General features: G+C 36.4%; 4 protein-coding genes and 2 non-coding genes across 10 annotated transcripts in view; 3 read left to right on the top strand and 3 right to left on the bottom strand.

Moving 5' to 3' along the window:
* pde7a (phosphodiesterase 7A) overlaps positions 1-7,768 on the bottom strand; it is a 46,399-nt gene extending 38,631 nt beyond the window's left edge. Inside the window, exon 1 of one of the 3 annotated variants that reach the window (XM_065258315.2) lies at positions 7,694-7,768. The gene's annotated coding sequence lies outside the window, so the exon portion shown is untranslated. The remainder of the gene's footprint in view (positions 1-7,693) is intronic. The other 2 variants (XM_065258314.2, XM_065258313.2) reach the window with 2 other exon arrangements.
* dnajc5b (DnaJ (Hsp40) homolog, subfamily C, member 5 beta) lies at positions 2,329-7,792 on the top strand. The gene is made up of 4 exons (XM_065258320.1): positions 2,329-2,435; positions 5,704-5,917; positions 6,489-6,663; positions 7,707-7,792. The coding sequence occupies exons 1-4, from the start codon at positions 2,329-2,331 to the stop codon at positions 7,790-7,792; spliced, it is 582 nt and encodes a 193-aa protein (XP_065114392.1).
* Positions 7,793-8,259: 467 nt separating this feature from the next.
* On the bottom strand, positions 8,260-8,348 carry trnay-gua (transfer RNA tyrosine (anticodon GUA)). The gene is given in 2 exon segments: positions 8,260-8,295; positions 8,312-8,348. It is a non-coding gene; the product is annotated as a tRNA-Tyr (tRNA).
* A 1,603-nt stretch (positions 8,349-9,951) lies between these two features.
* trnaa-agc (transfer RNA alanine (anticodon AGC)) lies at positions 9,952-10,024 on the top strand. The gene has a single exon. It is a non-coding gene; the product is annotated as a tRNA-Ala (tRNA).
* An 848-nt stretch (positions 10,025-10,872) lies between these two features.
* trim55b (tripartite motif containing 55b) lies at positions 10,873-17,372 on the top strand. 3 transcript variants are annotated; one of them, XM_065258316.1, is made up of 8 exons: positions 10,873-11,133; positions 11,564-11,828; positions 12,575-12,798; positions 12,968-13,063; positions 15,678-15,911; positions 16,078-16,100; positions 16,182-16,306; positions 16,807-17,372. In XM_065258316.1, the coding sequence occupies exons 1-8, from the start codon at positions 11,014-11,016 to the stop codon at positions 16,986-16,988; spliced, it is 1,269 nt and encodes a 422-aa protein (XP_065114388.1). In that variant the 5' UTR covers positions 10,873-11,013; the 3' UTR covers positions 16,989-17,372. The 3 variants fall into 3 exon arrangements, with proteins under 3 accessions (XP_065114388.1, XP_065114391.1, XP_065114390.1); XM_065258319.1 differs by having other exon boundaries at positions 10,875-11,133; positions 11,564-11,733; positions 12,621-12,798; XM_065258318.1 differs by having other exon boundaries at positions 10,876-11,133; positions 11,564-11,733; positions 12,615-12,798.
* Positions 17,373-18,775: 1,403 nt separating this feature from the next.
* Positions 18,776-20,270, bottom strand: crhb (corticotropin releasing hormone b). Its single transcript, XM_065258321.1, has 2 exons — positions 20,156-20,270; positions 18,776-19,647 (listed from the first exon to the last, which is right to left on the bottom strand). Exon 2 carries the CDS (start codon positions 19,623-19,625, stop codon positions 19,143-19,145), a length of 483 nt encoding a protein of 160 aa, XP_065114393.1. The 5' UTR covers positions 19,626-19,647; positions 20,156-20,270; the 3' UTR covers positions 18,776-19,142.
* Positions 20,271-20,505: the final 235 nt, after the last annotated feature.

Genomic DNA, 20,505 nt, shown 5'->3' on the forward strand with positions numbered 1-20,505 from the left:
TGGAAAAGCGAGGCGCTAGAGAGCGCTATTTGTTTGAATGCAAAATACAATTTCACCACTAGATGGGGGTAAATCCTACTTACTGTCCCTTTAACCAACTTAAAGTCAAAATATAATTAAAGTTAACGGATGACTTTAATATGATCTTTGTACTGTATTATTTAGCAAACAAAAGCGACAGAAAATCAAATAAACATTGTTTCCTCATTGCAAAACATTACTGTTTTTACAGTAACCAAGGAAGGAACAGCAGCAAAGTATGAATAATCTCTGCCCTTCAGCACTTTTAAACATTTCTGAAGGTGAAATTCGTTTTCTTTGTCAGTTACGTTATAATTAATAAACAAAATTATAATCACAAATCAAAATATGGTATAATAACAATATGTTGAACAAATATATATGAAATTAGAAATAATAATAAATTAAATGAAAATTGTGATTTGTAACTGAGCATGTGCTGATTCTACCTGATGATGTCAACTGTGACATCACAGTTTATGTGCTTATTAAATCTGAACATCAATTTTTAAAATGTGAAATCAAACAAATTAAGAAACAACGTTTCTGTAGCTCAGTTGGTAGAGCATTGATTAGCCGCCCAAACCTTGTGGGTTCATTTAAAAAAATTATTTGTTCAATCATTGGTCGCAATCAATTTATTTAAGCTACATTTAAACGAACAAAATTAAAAAAAATTGTTTAAAGGTAGCAAAAAAAATGGATTGCACTTACCTTAAAAAATTGAGCAAATTAAATGAATAATTTTTTTCAGTGTTTAATTCCCAGGGATCACTTATACTGATAAAAGGTATTAGCTTGAATGCACTTTGCAGGGTTTCCCGCAGCACTTTTCAGTTCGGGCGGCCCACCTAAGCTGGGATACCCTACCACCTTAACAAGGTCGTCCAAAAAAAAAATTTCGCTGCACAAAAGGCCGTGCATCTCGGAGAATAGCGTGGACGCGCTTCACACTGCGAGCGTGCACGCGCCACATGGCCGAAATGAGAGAAAGACATGGTCCGTCAATGTCTGGAGGATAACTAGCCTGTTGATAAAACATTTAATTCATTAATAATCTAGTATGTGTTCATTTTCTGTCATAGTTTCTTCAAAATTAAGTTTTATTTGAGTGTTTAAATAAGAATATTTTCCTCATGACGCATACCTTTGATTGCCACGCCCCCAGCCCGCCCACCTGCACAACCCTACCACCTTAACTAACAAATTTTCTGCGGGAAACCCTGCTTTGGATAAAAAAAATGTGCATGAACATAACAACTGACATCTCAATCGTTGTAAAATAGTAGTTACAAAAGGAAACCACAAGATGGTGACTTTGCATCAGTGAGAAACTGTATCAATCCATTTGTTTCTACGTGATGCACCACCATAATTTAAGAGTCAGGCTGACAACAATATATGTCTTATCCCAATTTGAATGTCAGATAACATGTGTCTGTCCACCGGTTAGTGATCACCAAACATCTTCCACCTTTAATGCACATAAGCACCATTGACTGCTGAAACCTAATGAACCTTGCTGGTAACCATGTTAAACTGGCCTAACGTTACCTGAACTCATGACTAGCTCCATGTATAATTCATCTCCTTAGTAATCTACTCACCTTCAGAGAAGGAACCTGACTCCATTAGACTGTCTATCTGCACTGGAAGCGGACTAAAGTTTGGAATCTCTTTCCTTAAACAGGTAAGACAACAAAGAACCATCTGCTTTAGTGAAGCATTAATCTATTGATACTCATTTTAACCTCACCCTTTTCAGCAGTCAGCGATTGTAAACCTCCAGAAAGAAGTGAAGGCTGTAATTTTTAGAAGTTTTTAATATTCAATGAAGGCTCATTATTACAAATGATGAAATTATTCAGGCATGTGGAGGTTAGCGAAAAATCCACGTCAAAACCTGGTATTAGACAGTTCTGTTTTATCTTTTACAATAAGATAAGATATAATTTTGTACAAACTATTGTAATAAAGTTGTTGAAAAGATGTATAGTTTGTTTCGGCAGACACAAGGTCTAAGTGGAAAGAGTGACGTTAAAGGGCTCAAACAAAATGTCATTTGTCTCGTATAGCCAATGCACTTTTAAAGGTCCCTAAAAGGTTTGTTGTCAGGCTTTTACAGACTATAAAGAAACTACTTAAATTAAAAGGTTCTTTGGGGAACCAAACATGGTTCTTTTATGGCCTCGCTTTGAAAAACCCTATTTAGCTAACTTATTTTTAAGAGTATAAAGAAGACAATACCTAACCTGCTCTCTTATTCATAAAATGTTTTTGGTTTTGTTAAGGTAATGGTTTAAGATCATGACTGAACAAAGGCAACGTGCGCTGTCCACATCCGGAGAGGCTCTGTACCAGGTACTTGGTCTTGACAAGAACTGTACCCATGATGACATCAAGAGATCCTACAGGTAAGAGGTGATTCACACCGGATTCTAGCACTTGGTATTTGCAGATGCTATTTGCAGAAGGACTTCTGGGGTGAACAAGGTTGCGGAAGATGACGAAAGTGGAAAACGGCAACTCATTCTTTTATAATCTCAGCCATCATCTGAAGAGCTGCATGAATATAATATGACTTCCAGAAAACTAAAATATTCATTATGGTGAACAGATGGCATTGGGATCAGGAATGATGGAAGAACCCAATACATGTTTGTGGGTGCACAGCGTGCACTGCGTTACTCAGTTAATATTGAAGATATCAACGTTATATTTTCACTGAATGTAAAATGAGATTATGAAGAAACAATAACTCACAAATAAATGACTTAAGATGGGTTGCTTGCATGTGTTTTTACCTGTTTTTATTGTCTGTGGTTGATGTGCAGCTTCTGTATCATTTACTTTGAAACAGGTAGACAACTTAATTAGACAAGTTTATTTCAAACCCCATACTGTTGTTCTAACAATAATAATCTCTAATTGCTCAAATTAAGACGCTGTTCGAGGAGGCATTTAAATGGTTAGGATTTTAACAGCACTTGTTTGTGTTTAATGAATATATAATCATCACAACTCTTGCAGACGCCATTGGCTTAATCAAAAATTAACAAGCGAGCATGCTCGGAGCATTATGAATAGTTAATGAGAAATTACAGTTTTGGTTAAGCTGCAAAAAAGAACTGAGATTATGTGGCTGTAAGGTTAAAACTCTGGATTGTACTGTATTGATTTTGGGTTGCGGTACTCAGTCCTACATTTATGCATTTGGCAAATGCTTTTATCCAAAGTGACTAACAATGTATACATTTTTAGCGGTAGGCTATATGTGTTTCCTGGGATCAAACCCAGGGCTTTTTGCACTGTTAATGCAATACTATACCACTAAGCTATACAGAAGCATAACTGCTTTCAATGCCGATTACGTTACAAATACACTTTTATCCAAACCGATGTATGTGGCATTCAAGAGTTACATTTTTATCATAGGAATCAAAACTATGGCAGCTGAGTTACAAAAAAATGAAAGTTGATATCCAAGATTTTACTTCCATTTTGAACATAAGGATATTAAATTTCACAGCATTTTAAAATGTCAGACGGGTTGCTGTGACACAGAAAGAGACTTTAAAATTTGGACACGCTGACATTCATCGCAAACAGGCCCGAACTGAGACGCACAGACATTTGCAATGCGCGACTGGTTCTAATGGGAAAAATGTCAAAATGGGTGATATTCCTCTCTTCAGCACCCTTGCATGCATTGCTGAGGAGCTATTGGAGGCACTAATGGGGTCTGCGGTCTAGCCGTAACACAGACAGGTCAAGCCGCGTGCGCATAAGACAGCTTGCCGCTAAAGATCACACCTCGCTGAGATCATCAAACAGACAGGCAGCATTTTAAACACATTAATGAGTCTGTTCTCACTGCGTGTGAGTCCTAAAGTATTTTTGTTTGGTTACTTTATGAGAATAATTGTTGCTATGGCACATTTACAGCACATTTATGCAAATCCTTCCATTCAAAGCAACTTACACTGCATTCAAAGTATACGTTTTATTCCTTGTTGCACTTCAATTTTTAAGTTTAATCAACTTTAATTTACAATTCATTTAAACTTTCTTGACTATTGAGAAGTTGCAAAAGTATAAAAATAAAGTTGAAATGCTTAATTTTTATAATTATAGCAACTCCTCACTACTCAAAACTAAGCTGATTTAAAGTGCACCTATTTCATTGCTAAAAACAGTGTTATTTTGTGTATTTGGCGTAATACAATATGTTCACATTATTTATAGTTAAAAACACATTATTTTCCACATACACTGTAAAAAAAATCCGTAGAAATTATAATGTTATTGCAGCTGGGTTGCCGGTAATTTACCGTAGATTTAAATTTATGTTATTTACTGGCAAGAGTTTGTTCAAAGTTAAATAAATTTTAAATATTAACAAGTCTTTATCTTTACAGAATAAAACTATACAATAACTGCCTCATGCAAAGCATTCTGGGAACCAGAAATCATCATCAACCTTTTTCTGTTTTTTGCTTCAGATTTTGTTTCCCAGAACGTTTTGCTTGATGCTGTTGTTTTAGTTTTACTCTGTAAAGACAAAGACTTGTAAATGTTAAATGTTCATTCAACTTTGAACAAAATGTTGCATAAATTTAAATCTACTGTAAATTACTGGCAACCCAACTGCAATTTCTACTGATTTTTTTTTACAGTGTACCGTACATTTTTGTATCTCTAGATTTCACTCTCTTCCTGAAACGCATTGATTTTGTACAAAACTCATCGATTTGAAACGCACTGATGTGTCCCTGATTGGGCAGCTAATCTGTACGTTGTGATTGGCCTGAATACCTCTGACGTCATCAGGCAATGTAACGCTCCTTACCATGTTTGAAAGATTCGCTCACAATGCAAAGCTAACAGGAGTTAACTTATAGGCTGAGTCAAAAGCGGGAGGAATTTTGATAATGATAGTCTTTACTACATCACCAATCCCATGAAATAAACTGTTGCCTACAATCCATGTGTTTCATGTAGTCCAAGAAAAGAGATTTACGCTGGAGACTATAACTCGCATCATTGTTACCTTTGGGGTTTGTGCCTTTTACATATCGTTAACATTTAGTCATTTAGCGCAGTGGTTTTCAAACTGGGAGCCGCGAGATGGTGCAAGGGGGGCCCCAGTTTTATGACATTTTATGAAATACATTGATTTATCATGAATTCTGTGTAATTAAATCTAAAAAATAAGGCTACTAACCAAAAGCACTACTTTTTTGTATAATTTAATGTTTTTTTATTAAAATGTTGAGATTTAGAACAGTTTTTTGTCACAAATTTTCTTTGGGGGGCCACGAAGGAATGCACCGTTCACAAGGGGGGCCACATGCTGAAAAAGTTTGGGAACCACTGATTTAGCAGACGCTTTTGACCAAAGCAACAAAACACATACTAATGTTAACGTGTACTAATACACACCTACACACCAAAGAAAATGTAAAAATGTCAATCGGACAATAGGTGCCCTTTAACTTAAAAATGTAAGTGCAACAAGGATTATTTTAAGTGTGGAAATCAAACCCAATCAAACCCATGACATTTGGTCATATTTGCATATAATCTTGGGGTCCAAAGAGCTACAGGTTTATGTCAAAGTAATCTTCGTTCTCAAATTAAAGAGAACCTTTCATCTCACAAATGTCTTTCCCAACATTTTAGGAAGCTTGCTTTGAAATATCATCCTGACAAGAATCCAGAGAACCCCGATGCCACCGACAAATTCAAAGAGCTCAACAATGCACATACGGTTCTGTCTGACAGTACCAAAAGAAACATTTATGACAAGTACGGCTCATTGGGTCTGTATGTGTCGCAGCAATTTGGGGAAGAGAACGTAAACACGTATTTCATGCTCTCCAGCTGGTGGGCAAAGGTCCAGTATCATTATTTTTCTCATTTGTTGCTTGTTTTATATTTATTGTTACTATAATTTTTTGAAATTAAACAATTGCAAAAAATCTTACTGCTCCATGGTAAATGCTGACAAAGCGACTTGCAGTGCATTACAAGCCGAACATCTTATTAGTATGTGTGCTCTCTAGGATTTGAACCCATGACCTAAATGCTCTACCAGTTGTACATAAACATATTTAATATGCAATACACTCTCAGAAAAAAGGTACAAGAAGGTACAAAGTTTGTCACTGTGGCGCTATTCCTTTTCTTAAAGTACACTAAAAGGTTCATATTGGTACCTCAAAAGTACATATTGGTACTTGAAAAGTACACATCTGTACCCAAATGATGCATATTAAAAAAGTACCATCCAAGTGACAGCATTTGTACCTTTATTTCTGAGGGTGCTGTATTCCATACATAATACATGGTATACAATCAGTCTATGCACAAATATGTAAATGTATTATAGGGTTTGAACTGATTGTAAATCTAAGCTAAACCCTTATAATGTGTGTTTTTCTAATTTTGTACGTTGTCATTTATAGGGCCTGTTTGCCATCTGTGGCTTGCTGACAGGTTGCTATTTCTGTTGTTGTCTATGCTGCTGTTTCAACTGCTGTTGTGGGAAGTGCAAACCGCACACACCTGGAGAAGACGACCCGGAATTTTACGTGTCTCCAGAAGACCTGGAGGAGCAGATTCGTACGGACAACGAGAAAGGTAAAACGCATGAACACATGGGGTCACACTTAGTTTTGATTTGTGGAAAACCCAGCTAAAGTGATTTACTATATACATATTTGCTACGAAGTGATTTTTTTACATAAAGTAAAGAACATTCTGTAAAAATATAACCTTGATATATTTATCCATAAATGATTAAAATCAAACTTAAAAAATTTGACTATGAGACTAAAGCCTGGATTTCACAAACAGGATCACATATTACTTATAAGAATAAGAATGTAATGATGTAAAAAAGTATGTAAAATAAGATTTTGACTAAACTGTCAAAGGAAGAGTTTGTATGTGGTTGAAGAAATAAGTCACCATGCTTGCAAAAATAAACAGACTTGATACGTGTGGGCCAGATGTTTGGATATAATGCGCTGTTCGTCTGCCAGTGAACTGTAGGAGGTTTTTTGCATCTTCTGCTGCAGTCCCTCACAAAAGTGATAATTACAGTCTGAGTCATTTCTCAACGTGTGTTTGCATACTAGTTTTTTATAGCATTTTATAGCTCACAACAAAAATAATTTGAAAAAAGTAAAATGCAAGATGGATCGACAGTTTACTTTCACAGTTTTTACAAAGTTACTTATTACTGTAGAATCCTATTTTTTACACTATATTATTACTAATAATATAGATAATAAAACTTGTATTGCATTTATATTAGTGGAGCGAATGATTGCAAAGTTTTATAGACTCGGCTTAAGATGTGAACAAATCTTCACCATGGTCTAACATTCAAAAAACTGTGTAAGCACAGAACAGCCAAGTAACATCAGTCAGTATTATCTACTGTAAGCCAGTACTAGGCTGCCCTTCAAACCAGTAATACATGGCCAGCTTTGTGAGGTCATGTGAGTGCAGCCAGCAGGGGAAGACTAACAGCAGATTGCTGGGACGTCCTTGGAGCATATATCACTTTCTTTTTAGCGGGTCGTTTTAATTAGAAGTTAAATGAAATGGCATTAGACAAATTATTGTCTTTGTTTTAGTATTGATCATGTGTGACCCATTTTACCTATGATTTCCAGATGGCGACACTCCGATTGTGCTTCAGCCAACCAATGCTAGTGAGAAGACCCAGCTGATTGGTGATGGACACAGAACGTACACCTAAAAGCAACATAAGCATGAAGGATGTTAATTATCATAAAGATTATATTTGGATATGTTTGGATATATTTAAAATATGTCAGGACTATAAAAATACTCAATCTCTTACACTATCGTTTGGCCATGCTGTTTGTAAATAACAGATATTCTATTCTTATGCTTTATGTGCATTTAAGGTGTATGTAATAGCGCACATGAATGACGTTTTTCCTTGTATTAATAAAATATATATATACTACAGGTTTTCAGAAATGGAATTCATATATTTTTCGTACATTTAACAAGATTTAAAATATCACATTCATTTATTTGTTTTGTCTTCTGTCATGTGTACTCTGTAGAAATATATATTAAATATTCTAGACATGTTTGCAAATTAGCCCCTTATATCAACATATCCTGATTATAAATTATATTATAATATAATACAAAGAATCAAAAGAATACACATACATAAAAACAAAAATGTTTTCCTTCGAGCCGGATTCGAACCAGCGACCTAAGGATTACAGTGTAATGTCCTCTACAGTCCTCCGCTCTACCAACTGAGCTATCGAAGGATCCTGCATATAGCGCTTCAAGTTTGAGGTCTTATACTGTACATAACGACGTCTTCGTACTGTACTATCAACAGTTGAGCTTATACCTGGTATTTTTTACATGTTTGACGAAGGATAAAGAGGTTTTTGTTACCAAAAAATCGACATGCAAGTTACAGTAAACCGATGCAATGCAACAACTATAACAAAAACTAAGTTACCATAAATTACTGAAATGGACATTTCTATATGAAACGCCTTGGAAAACAACGAACACGTTTTAATAATTTAGCTGACAAACGTTAATCTTACAATCGATTGCACATGCTAAAAAGAATACTATATGTAATGTAACAATACTAGAGCTTAGAGCTCACTGACAGAAGCGAAATAACAGTTATCTTAACATCGACAAATGTTTTACATTAAAATACAATGTGAGTTAATATACGTATTAGCAGATATAAAACAGTCGATAATATAAAAGTATAATAGTATTATTAAACGGATTAATACTGAAGCGAAACTCAATAGAACGTTTCACTGCAACAGCAGCACCCAGCAGAAGCACTACGCTTCTTCGCTTCCGCCATTTTGGGATGAAAGCGACTCGGCGGTTCTGGCTAAAAGGACAAATCTCGCGATACATTGAGATTAGGGGGAGATTTGGGGCTAAAATTAGGATGAAAAACGCTCTATCAACTCTGTTCGCAACCAGATTCGGTCGCTTATTGCTGTCGCTATGGGAAAATTAAAGCTGAAATATAATGACAATAACACATAAGGTGACAATAAGGTACTACAACCACAGTGATCATCAAATAATTTGAACGGTTTATTTTAAAGACTTTGTGTCTTGTTTTTTGCTTTTGCTCTCCAGAAACCATGTAGCCTACAGTTTCGTTTAAAACTTTTTCAAGTTTAACGATTAGCATTATAAACATTGAATTACATTAACATATGAAATTAAATTTAATCAGACATTAAATATTTTTGCAGTATTTCGAGGTATGGTCTGTTAATGTCCGTTAAAGCACGACTGTAAAAAAAAAAACAGCCTCTGCTCAAAATTTAAAACGTAACGTTAATGTATATTTCAGACCTAGCGGTGTAAAGTTAGTAAATGTGTTAAGTTGCATAAAATGGATGGATATACTCAAGTAAGTTAGGCTAAAACTACCTGTGTATTTAACGGCTGTATTTTACAACTGATAACATAAAACATATATAAGAAAGTACAAACATTAACTGTATGAAAATAAAAAGTACTGATGATGGCTGTGAGATTCATTTAGTTTCAAGGATCTGCAGTTAAGAAATTAGGTTTACTATTACAATAAAAACAGTTAACGTTAGCAGAAAACGACGAAAGGCAAGATTTATACTGTCACACTGACCGAATATTGGGTTTTTTTATTCAACTTTGACTTCTCTTTCGTTGTCATTCTGTGCTGTTGTCCAGTTGGCATTTTCACCCCAAAATGGCGGCCGCGCTACTGAAGCGCCACCTAGTGGCTGTTACTTAAAATGCATCAGAGTTTCGCCTCTCTGTTTCTGCCCTTTTGCCAATCTTAAACTGTAGAAGAGGGTTAAAAATTCACTGCCAGAACATTAAGGGGCAAATGGGGAATTAGCTCAAATGGTAGAGCGCTCGCTTAGCATGCGAGAGGTAGCGGGATCGATGCCCGCATTCTCCAAACTGTTTTTCATTTTAAAACACTTTCAAACATATAGCTTAATTTTCATATTTAATGTTTTTATTCGGGTTTTTGCTAATACATTAGGGCTGCCCAATATGGGCAAAATCATAATCACGATTAATTTAAACAAAAAACCCCACACATTGTCGTGGTTATTAAGCACGATAACTCAGTAAAAAAATGTTTACAGTGTTGAAATAGGCCACACTGCAACACGCACTTAATATTTTAATCTCACAATAATAGTTTTCCTTGATTATCTTGTTTTTGTTTTAGTTGTTTGAATCAAAAATTGAAAACAAAAACGATTAATTAAACATCCCTATAATAGCCTACATACATCTTTGCATTTCACGTGCCACTTTCTTGACACAAGTTATACTTTCTAAGTGCCATGGACGACAACTAATGTCATTTATTTTACTTTAAATGTATCGTTAATGAATAGGGGTGGCCACACAACCAGAATACGAAGAACGATCATGGTATCACTTTCACAGCTATTTTATTCCAGCTGATAAACGAAGGGCTTACGCATAGCCTATAAAATGCGCAGACAAAGACAAAACGAGCCTAGACAAAACGTTAGCCCGTTTGTGCGTGCTGCTAATATCGTATCAATTTGTGTGAACGAGCCCAAAATCTAAATTTTCAAATTAACTTTTTATAGATAAATATGAACTCAAATAATGTTTATTGTTTATGCTTTTCCCTTAACTTCCTGTAGTGAATAAAGTGACGTCCAGCATGTCGGCAGCACGCTATCAATTTCATATATGGCCAGTAAACATGGCATCCTGTGACGCGAGTCTTTCTAAAAACAGCGCACACAGATAGTGGGACTTTGCCATACCTCATTATAGAAACAGACACTGTTGAGCAATGGCGAGGGCCTGATTTCATCCCCATACAACAACTGGGACAATTTAATTTTTTCAATCTTAAACGATCTAATCTCAAGTGGAGCCACAGACCGTAAAATCAAGATGGACAGCTTAGAAAAGCAGCTCATTTGTCCCATTTGTCTGGAATTGTTCACCAAACCCGTTGTGATTCTTCCTTGTCAACACAATCTGTGTCGGAAATGTGCTAATGATATTTACCAGGTACGGTTTCAATCATTTTTGTTTATCGTCATAACAATTTATCACAATAACACCGAGATTCTAGTTTCTAAAATGCATCTATTTATAGAAAAAGAGGTATATTTTTTATTAATTTTTTTATATAAGATTTAATAGCATGTCCTGTTATAATTGTTATACATTATTATGTCTGGCCTATGAGGAAATTGTTATTATAGTGTATTATATTGGTTACCAGAATTATGTATTTGTTTTTGTTGTTTCAACTCATGACTGCGACAAACCCAGCCATTTTTTTGCCCATATCTGACCTAATATGGACTGAAACAGCCAATATAATTTTTTTTTTATTGTTGGAAACATATTTATTGCATTTACATTATTCTGCCATTGTTGAATACATTTGTAATGTGTTTTATTTATTTGCCCTCCCATACACATCCCCACCCAGTCTTCAAATCCATACCTTCCCACTAGAGGAGGTACATCGATGTCAGGTGGCCGTTTCAGGTGTCCGTCCTGCCGGCATGAAGTTGTAATGGATCGTCATGGGGTCTACGGTCTGCAGAGAAATCTTCTGGTGGAAAACATCATTGACATGTACAAACAGCAGTTCATCAGGTTAGATCTGGAAAATGAATATCTCACGAAGCTGTCATGGGTTGTCCTTACATGGCTTAAAAAAGATGCCTTGTGCTTTGATAAAGTAATTCTGGGTAAGCAGATGTTGCAACAGGTGCACAGTTATTGGGGGGGGGGTATGTTTTAGAAATTTATTTTAATTTGTGCTCTTAAATAATCGTGTATCAGTTTAATTAAAAATATAAAACATTGTTCATATTCACTTAAATATACAAGGATAAAGAGATGTTACCTTCTCCAAAAGAAACTCTCACAAGGAAAGCTTTTAAAAATGAAATTCCCAAAGGCTACGTGATTAAGTTCTCCACAGCCTTGTCACTTTTGCAACCCACATAAGTACTTAACTGCATTTATGAGCCCAAAAAGCTTTTTGTAGATGGAATAGTAGAAACAGTTTGTTTTAAAGCAATTATTTACAGTAGAGTTGTGTTACCATAGACTGTCCATGTGGATGGTCCATGTGATTCTCAAGACCTGTGACTCAGATGGGTCAGATGGGTTTTGATGATGGTCATGATGGCATGATTCTTATTTTTAGTTTAACACCACCAGTGAATGTTGAGTCTCCTGGGCACACATCACAGACCCTCAGTCTAATAAATGTAGTTATCCTGTCTCTATCTGAAGGAATGGTGAGATAGTTTCCTATAGGAAAGAAAAATCTGTTTAGTATCTCAATTATTTAAACAAATGGAGATGTTTGCTGACAGATACATAAATTAGTGTTTTAACCTATGATAAGCTACTTAAATTGCCTCTGGGTTGTTTGTCTGTGGTTTCAGACCTTTAAAAAAAGTATAAATCTTTTTTTTAACCTCAGATGTCAGACCTTCCCACTCATTGATCTATTATTATCAAAGTAACAGCAGCAGACCATCTCCTGAGAGCAAGGTTGACCAGCCGATGTGTGAGGTCCATGAAGACGAGAAAATCAACATCTACTGCCTGACCTGCGGTGTCCCCACTTGTTCTATGTGTAAAGTGTTTGGCTCTCATAAGGACTGTGAAGTGGCTCCCCTTGACAGCATATTCCAGACAAAAAAGGTAAAAAAACAACTGTTGGTTAACTTCAGAAGCATATAAATATTAATGCACTTCTACATACATACTTCAATGTCACTCCATATCTGCGTTTGTCTATGTAGCGTATGTTTTTACAGTGTTAAAGTGTTTTAGAGCACGTTAATATGCTTACACACGCTCTCATCTCCAGACAGAGCTCACGGATGGAATAGCAATGATGGTGAGCAATAATGACAGGATCCAAGGCATCATCAGTCAGTTAGAGGAGACCTGCAGGACCATAGAGGTTAGTAACCCTGTGTGGGGGCTTCTCCCCCTCCTTAAGCTTGACATATGAGCACGATTATTGATGGAAAGACCAAAAATGGTTCCTCTGACAAAAGATATACATGCATCGATGAGCCAGGCAGGCGGGAAGCTGGAATCTCTCCAGACTTCACAGTTGCTTTCACAGAAGATCCATGATTGACAAGCAAGCCGAAATGAGCGGTCTCGGTTGAGCATATGGCTGATCTGATGAAGTCACGGAAAGCAAGGTTGAGGGTTAGATGTGGTTCAAGGAAACAGATACTGTATTCTTTTAAACTATTGATTTGGGGAGAATGTGTTAGAAATGTTAATAGTTTAAAGACAAACGGGCTCAGCACTCGGCAAGGACTACACTCTCAGAATAAATGGTCAAAAATGGTCCCTAGCTGTCACTGGGGCAGTACCCAGTATGTATTAGGTACAGATATGTACATATTTGATACCAGTATGTACCTATGAGGTACAAATATAAACTCTTTAGGTGCAAAGGTGTACTTTGTAAAAGGGGGCTCCTCCAGTGACAGCTAGGGGTCATTTTTTGACTTTTTTCTGAAAGTGTAGCTACTGTCTAGTTTGCAACCAGATGTAGATTTTGCAGTTATTGATACACCTATATTTCCTCTAAATGAAAAACTATATATGTTTGTTTGATCTTTTTACCATATATTAAAGGAAAACACCACTGTTTTTCAATATTGTACCATGTTCCTACCTCAACTTAGACGCATTAATGCATACTTATCTTTTTTTAATGCGTGCACTTAATCTTTGTACAGCGCGTCGTGAATGTGTTAGCATTTAGCCTAGCCCCATTCATTCCTTAGGATCCAAACAGTGATGAGTTTAGAAGCCACCAAACACTTCCATGTTTTCCCTATTTAAAGACTGTTACATGAGTAGTTACACGGGTGAGTGTGGTGGCACAAAATAAAACGTGACGATTTTTTAAGCGGATAAACAATGAGAATTATATTGTATGGCGGAAGAACACTTTATTTGCAGCACTTCGACCTTGGGCGCAGTAATATTGATGCAAGTTTGAGCGTGAGTAGTCAGGAGTGATGATTTACTACACCGGATTTCCACCAACTGCGTAGCGGCTGCAGATCCGCCAATACCCACCAGATCCCTATTTGTTGCAGAGCGGCTGCGTGCTGAAGTGACGACGACCCATGAGGTCTCGCAAATTCACATGATGATCACTGCAAACTAACGCCGAATTTCCCCCAACTGCGGAGCGGCTGCATATCGGCTCCGCTGCGTTTATAGCTCTGCACTCCGCCGTCTGCCAATACTCACCAGATCCCTATTTGTTGCAGAGCGGCTGTGTGCTGAAGTGACGACGACCCATGAGGGCTCGCAAATTCACATGATGATCGCGCGATTTCTAGTTCTGTCGCCGCCCATTATGACGTTAAATTATGACGTTTTGCTGGACCAGCCCAAATTATTTATTATTATTATTATTATTATTATTATTATTTATTAACGAATATAAAGAGTACAAATACATTCAGGGAAAGAAAAGCATTGTTAAATTACAGACAATTCGAGTAACAATACAAAAATATAAAAGATAAATAAACATCTCAATCAGTAATTGGTTTGCATGAGGTTAAGCTATACCGTCGTAAATTCTATACATGGGTAAGAAAAAGTGCATAATTTAAGCCACATCTTTAAATACATCATCATAACATTTCAAAAATAGCATACATTTTTTGTTTTTTACTTAGAGATGAGACAATGGATCTTATAACAAAGGGGATTTTTGTTTGTGGATGAAGAATTTAGCATATAAAATAAAAAAATTAACAGTAGTTTCAATAGAAGACATTTTGGGATATTACCAGCCCAGATCACAACACGAGATCTCGCGAATTCAGGTATGATCACGCGATAAAGTCATGGCTCCACCCTGCGGAGCTGTCTGGCAACCGTCCAAAATAGAAGCTCTGCGAATTTGTGCCGGAGGGCTGCGGATGGCCGGAGCTGTGACGGATTCGGAACCTTTCCGCAGTCGGTGGAAATTGGGGGTGGAAAAAAGTGCTCTTCCGCCATACAATATAGTTCTTATTTTTTATTTGCTTTATTTTAGGTATTATTTTGTGCCACCATATTTACTCGTGTAACTACTCATGTAACAGTCTTTAAATAGGGAAAAGATGGAAGTGTTTGGTGGCTTCTAAATTCATCCCTGTTTGGATCCTAAGGAATGAATGGGGTTAGGCTAAATGCTAACACATTCACGACGCTCTGTACAAAGATGAAGTGCACGCATTGAAAAAAGATGGGTATTAATTAATTAGTTTAAGTTGAGGTATAAACATAGTAAAATATTGAAAAACAGTGGTGTTTTCCTTTAACTTGATGAATGACAGGATGAATGGACAAGTGTGATAAATGTGATACTCAACAGCAATATTTGTATAAGTTGAGAAATTAATTTATCAAAAGTGTCCACATATTGTTACAAGAGGATTTTCGTGCAACGCTTATTTTATGGTTATGATTGTATACATATCATTTTCGTGTTATTTACATAAATTTCAACATGGAAGACAATGGTAAACAACAGTTTCCTTTCACAGGAAAATGGAAGGCGACAAAAATCCCAGGTGTGTGAAAAGTTCGACCACTTGTACGCTATTCTGGAGGACAGGAAAAGAGAGATGGACCTGAAAGTGGCCGGTGAAAAGGAAGAGAAATTGAACTATATCAATGGCCTCAGAAAGAAATACGGAGATCATCTGGATTCCATGACCAAAATCATGGAAACAGGAATCCAAACACTGGAAGAACCAGAGATGGCTGTTTTCTTAAAGGTCCTTATCTAGTTACATAGAAATTCGTCACCTCAGTAATCTTTCAAAAAAAAATCTTTTTTTTAACCCTTTAATGGAAGCTCATGGGTTTTCATTGTAGGGAACCTATAAAAATTATACATTTTAGCCAAAATAACTTTCTTTCTCTCCCCCTCATTCCAAACAGAATGCCAAATCCCTCTTTCAGAAGTAAGTGCTGATCATTTCTGTCAAATTAATGTGTATCAAGGTTTTTATCTTTTGAAACTGAAAAGTTTTTTTCTATTTTAGAATTACAGAGGTATCGAATACCTCTCACCTAGAGAGAGTAGAGCGTGGATATGAGAGCATGGATCATTATTATGTGAGCTTCAAGAAAGAAGGCAAGGCCCTACGCAATATTGACTTTGCCAGAGGTAAATCTCACCTGAACTACTCATTATCATAATTCATGGCAATAAATCAGGTTTGCATATGAATTTAAATAAATTTAAAAATAAGACAAATTCACCACTCATATAATCTCTCAAGCAAATTGTAACTTAAAGGGATAGTTCACCCAAAAATAAAAACTCTCCACATTCACCAAACCGATCATGAGCCCCATTCACTTCCACAGTCGGAAAAATTAGTTCTATTGAAGTGAATGGGGCTCATGAACGGTTTGTTTACAAACATACCTTGAAATATCTTCCTTCGTGTTCTTCAGAACAAAGAAATGTATACAGGTTTGTAACAACATGAGAGTGAGTAAATGATAACAGAATTTAAATTTTTGAGTGAACTATTCCTTTAATGAGTAATCAGTTTAAAAGCCATTTTACGGTTTCATTTTCAATAAATCCACCAGAAATCTTGTGTGTAATATTTAATCAGTATGGGGTTGCTTGTATCCTTTAATATTGGCTTTCTGCAGAAGACGAAGAAGATGACGATGATGACGATGAAGATGAGGCTGCCGTTGATTCCGGACCCCGGACAGAACAGACAGCTTTAGGTGGGCCGGACACACTGGGCAATTTGGACGAACCTCTACCTCCCCTCCTGCCTCCACAAACCCCAAACAAACAAACAAAAACATCTACCACATCATCCTAATTTCTAAAGCACCATTCACATATGTGGACTTACATGCATCAATCTGATCTTCTAGCAACCTGTTAGAAGCACATGAATACCCTTAGAATTACAGCAATGACTGTGTGGACACTGTCAAAAATCAACTATTTTAAACATACGCTGTTGCTGTTTTTTTCTGTTACTGTATAAGTAAAGTCACTAGATGACTAAATATAAATGTAGATGACTTAAGAAATCCTTCCAAGATTTGTGGTGTTGTTTACTGCGTAGGGAGTGTTCGGGTGATATTTTCATTATGTTGGCACAGCGATGGAATTTGAGTTATGAATGATATGATTCCCTTTAAATGTTCCCTGTATTTCATATTTATAAATGTCAACGACAAATAAAAGGTTACCCGTGTTTGTTCCAATTCCATTACATGTACTTCATATTTAACAATATGTAAGTACTGTAGTGTAGTAATATTAAACGTATCAAGGTTATATTTTCACAGAATGTTTTTTACACTATGTAGGATGTTTTTATGCACTAAATCACAAAAATTACTTTAGCTGGGTTTTTTACATGTCTGTGCCTAATCTACTTTGAAGAACAGCGGCGACAGTCTGTGGAAGTAATCGTGTGTTCTCTTAGTCTTGTGGGCCATGCGGGAGTAAACAAATGTTGTTCGCACATCTCAGTGGTCGAGCTGAAATAATGATGTCAGGACATTGCGTAATCCATCAATTCTGGCCCAGTGATGGGTGACACGATGTGTCTTTGTGTCTGGCTTCACACTGAGCATATCTACAATCAACTTAATTAGGCTAAGGAATCACAACCCTTATCTCAATATGTTGTTGCTTTCACCTCTACTAAAAGGTTTTTAGTCAGACAGAGCCAAAAAGTGAAGGTTAAGTTTAATAGGAGTACCTTGTTAACTCTTACCAGAACATAATTGATCAGATGTGCTTCACCCAATAAATTTAAGAATTTTAAATGTGGTTTATTCAAGACTTGGATATAAAAGATATCCAGTTACTGTGAAGATAGAGGTAACGCATTGGTTATTTATTTTTGTGTGAACTCATATTCAATCAGAACAACATTCCAATTGATAATCAGTCATTTTTGTCATAGGTAAGTGTACAGGTTTTTTCCTCTAACCTTTTGCCAAATGAAAGTGCCAAATAAACGCCATCTCTTGGGATGGATGCTGCTATTTCCAGAACAGAATCAAACTGCTCACTTTAAATTCTAAATTGCATCTGTGTCATGAAGGAAGAGAGACAAACATCTGTGTATTGAGTGAAGAATCCTGTTTAGGGGCAATACACTATATCACACACACACACACACACACACACACACATATATATGCGCGCGTGTGTGTGTAATAATTGTTTATGAGCTGAGACATTTTTCCATTACAAAATTGTTACATTACTTGTTAAATTTCCCTTTGATGTAAACAGTCATGTCTACAAGATGTTTCTACATATAATATTTATTTTTGAAGTGTGTAAATGTAAATGATTAAAATTGTTTAGTCAATATAATTTTCTTAATAGAAAAATTATCTTTGTAAGTAAATCTGATGTTTCTCATGATAATTCAGTAATGCTATAGAATTTTTAACACAGGGTTCTGCACATTGAAAACATGTTGCATTAACTGCCTACTAAACGTTAAATATTTATTTGTATATTAAGTCGTGTTTAACTCATTTTCATACGTCAATAATCTAGACAAAAACTGTCAAATTGGCTTTCAAAGTTTTATTGAAAAATATAAATATAAGACATTCTCTTGCACAACAAAAATCAATGGTTGCTCATTAGTTTATTAACAAACTTAAACAATGTACTGTATGTTACAATGAAGGTTTGTCAGATAAAATAAAATTAAACAGTATTTGAAAATATTGTCTTTTTTAAGAAATTCAAACCACCGTGTTTTTTCACTTACACAGTTCTGAATGATCACTTAATACAATAACATTGATGAAGATTCATGACAGTTTTGCGCAATCTGAATCATGGCCATACACACCTATAGGTCTTCATTAAAATATCTACAAATAAATAAATCACCGGTATAAATAGATCATGATGGAAAAGCAGCACTATGGTACAGAATATTCATGTTTGTGCTAAATGTAAAAATATCTTTGGCAGATGGAGCTCGTGGTTACTTCCCGAATATTTCCATCATTTTGCGGTTGCTGTGAGCTTGCTGGGCCATTTGTTCGGCTCTGGCCATCTCTAGTACTTCTCGGAGCAGATGAAAGGTCAGGTCCAGGGAAATCGGTGGCTCCTCGGACCTGCGCTCTCTTTCCACTGAGTCGAGCGCCCGGAGCGCGTAAGTGCCATCCAGGCGGCCGATGTTTCCAACTTTCCCCTCCAACAGACGCTGCGTTAACTGGAGCTGCAGTGCTCGTTTGGGATACTGGGATGGCTCGGAATAATCGTCTGGTGAGGACCGAGGGGAATTCAGATTTCTGTTACCGAGCCGGATGAAGTACTCCTCTCCAAGGCGCGCCAAAAGTGGCGGTGACTGTCGTTCTCCATCTGGGTCCATGCCTGGCTGGTTGCTGTCGATGGCTCTACATTCATACGGTGATGGAAAGGCAACGAGCAGAGCCACGGTGGTGACGAGGACATTGAGCTTCATGTCAAAAAGTGTCGAAATGAACCTGCGGGAGAGGTGAGTATATTATGCGCACAATACTTCTGAGCAATTGTTTTGCGCAATGGATGTGGGTCGAAGATCAAGAACAGAAATAATTTAAAGCATATTAACTGCCTTTACGCAAAGTAACCATAGTTTTAATACAGTAACCATCCTTAAACTATGGTAGTAAAATTTAACTATTGTTAACTTTATTTAAAAATAAACTATGCTGATACAAATGGAATTAATGTGTTAAAAATAAACAGTTACTACACTTTTATTATAATAAAACAATAATCAAAATTTCCATTCACATTATAATTATTATTTGTATTTCACAATTAAGTATATTTCTAAATCCACACACTGTTACGCACAGGTTGGATAGTTTGATGCTTATTACGAAGAAGTAACGAAATCCGTTCCACAGCATTGCAATTTGACGAGAATTAAATGGCAGGTGTAAACTGATGTTATCTAAGACTTCAAATCAATATAAACTATATTAATCCACATAAGATGCTGCGTACCTGTGGTATGCGTAATTGATATTATCCTTGGATGGTTTTTGAACTTTTCGAGACGCGGGTGTCTTCCAGTTGCTGCCCAAGTTGTCACTTTTAGGACTTCTTCAAAGAAAGGCTGGAGTTTGCATTTATATAGGCACGGGCAGCGACAAGTGTCACGCATTTAGTGTCTTGCGTCTGCGCAGTGGAGAGGAAGAGTTGACTTGAATGAACGTAAGTGAAGAGTTTTCTTTGAATGAGTCATCGAGGGGCGTGCATGCGTGTGTGCGTCTTTTATTCAGAGATGCATAAAACCCTGTGTTTTTAATCCCTTATTTTGACATTGCGTCCCAAAGTCCCATTCTGTGAATATT

The sequence above is a fragment of the Paramisgurnus dabryanus genome, chromosome 22 (genome assembly GCF_030506205.2).
Source record: "Paramisgurnus dabryanus chromosome 22, PD_genome_1.1, whole genome shotgun sequence".
NCBI lineage: Eukaryota > Metazoa > Chordata > Actinopteri > Cypriniformes > Cobitidae > Paramisgurnus > Paramisgurnus dabryanus.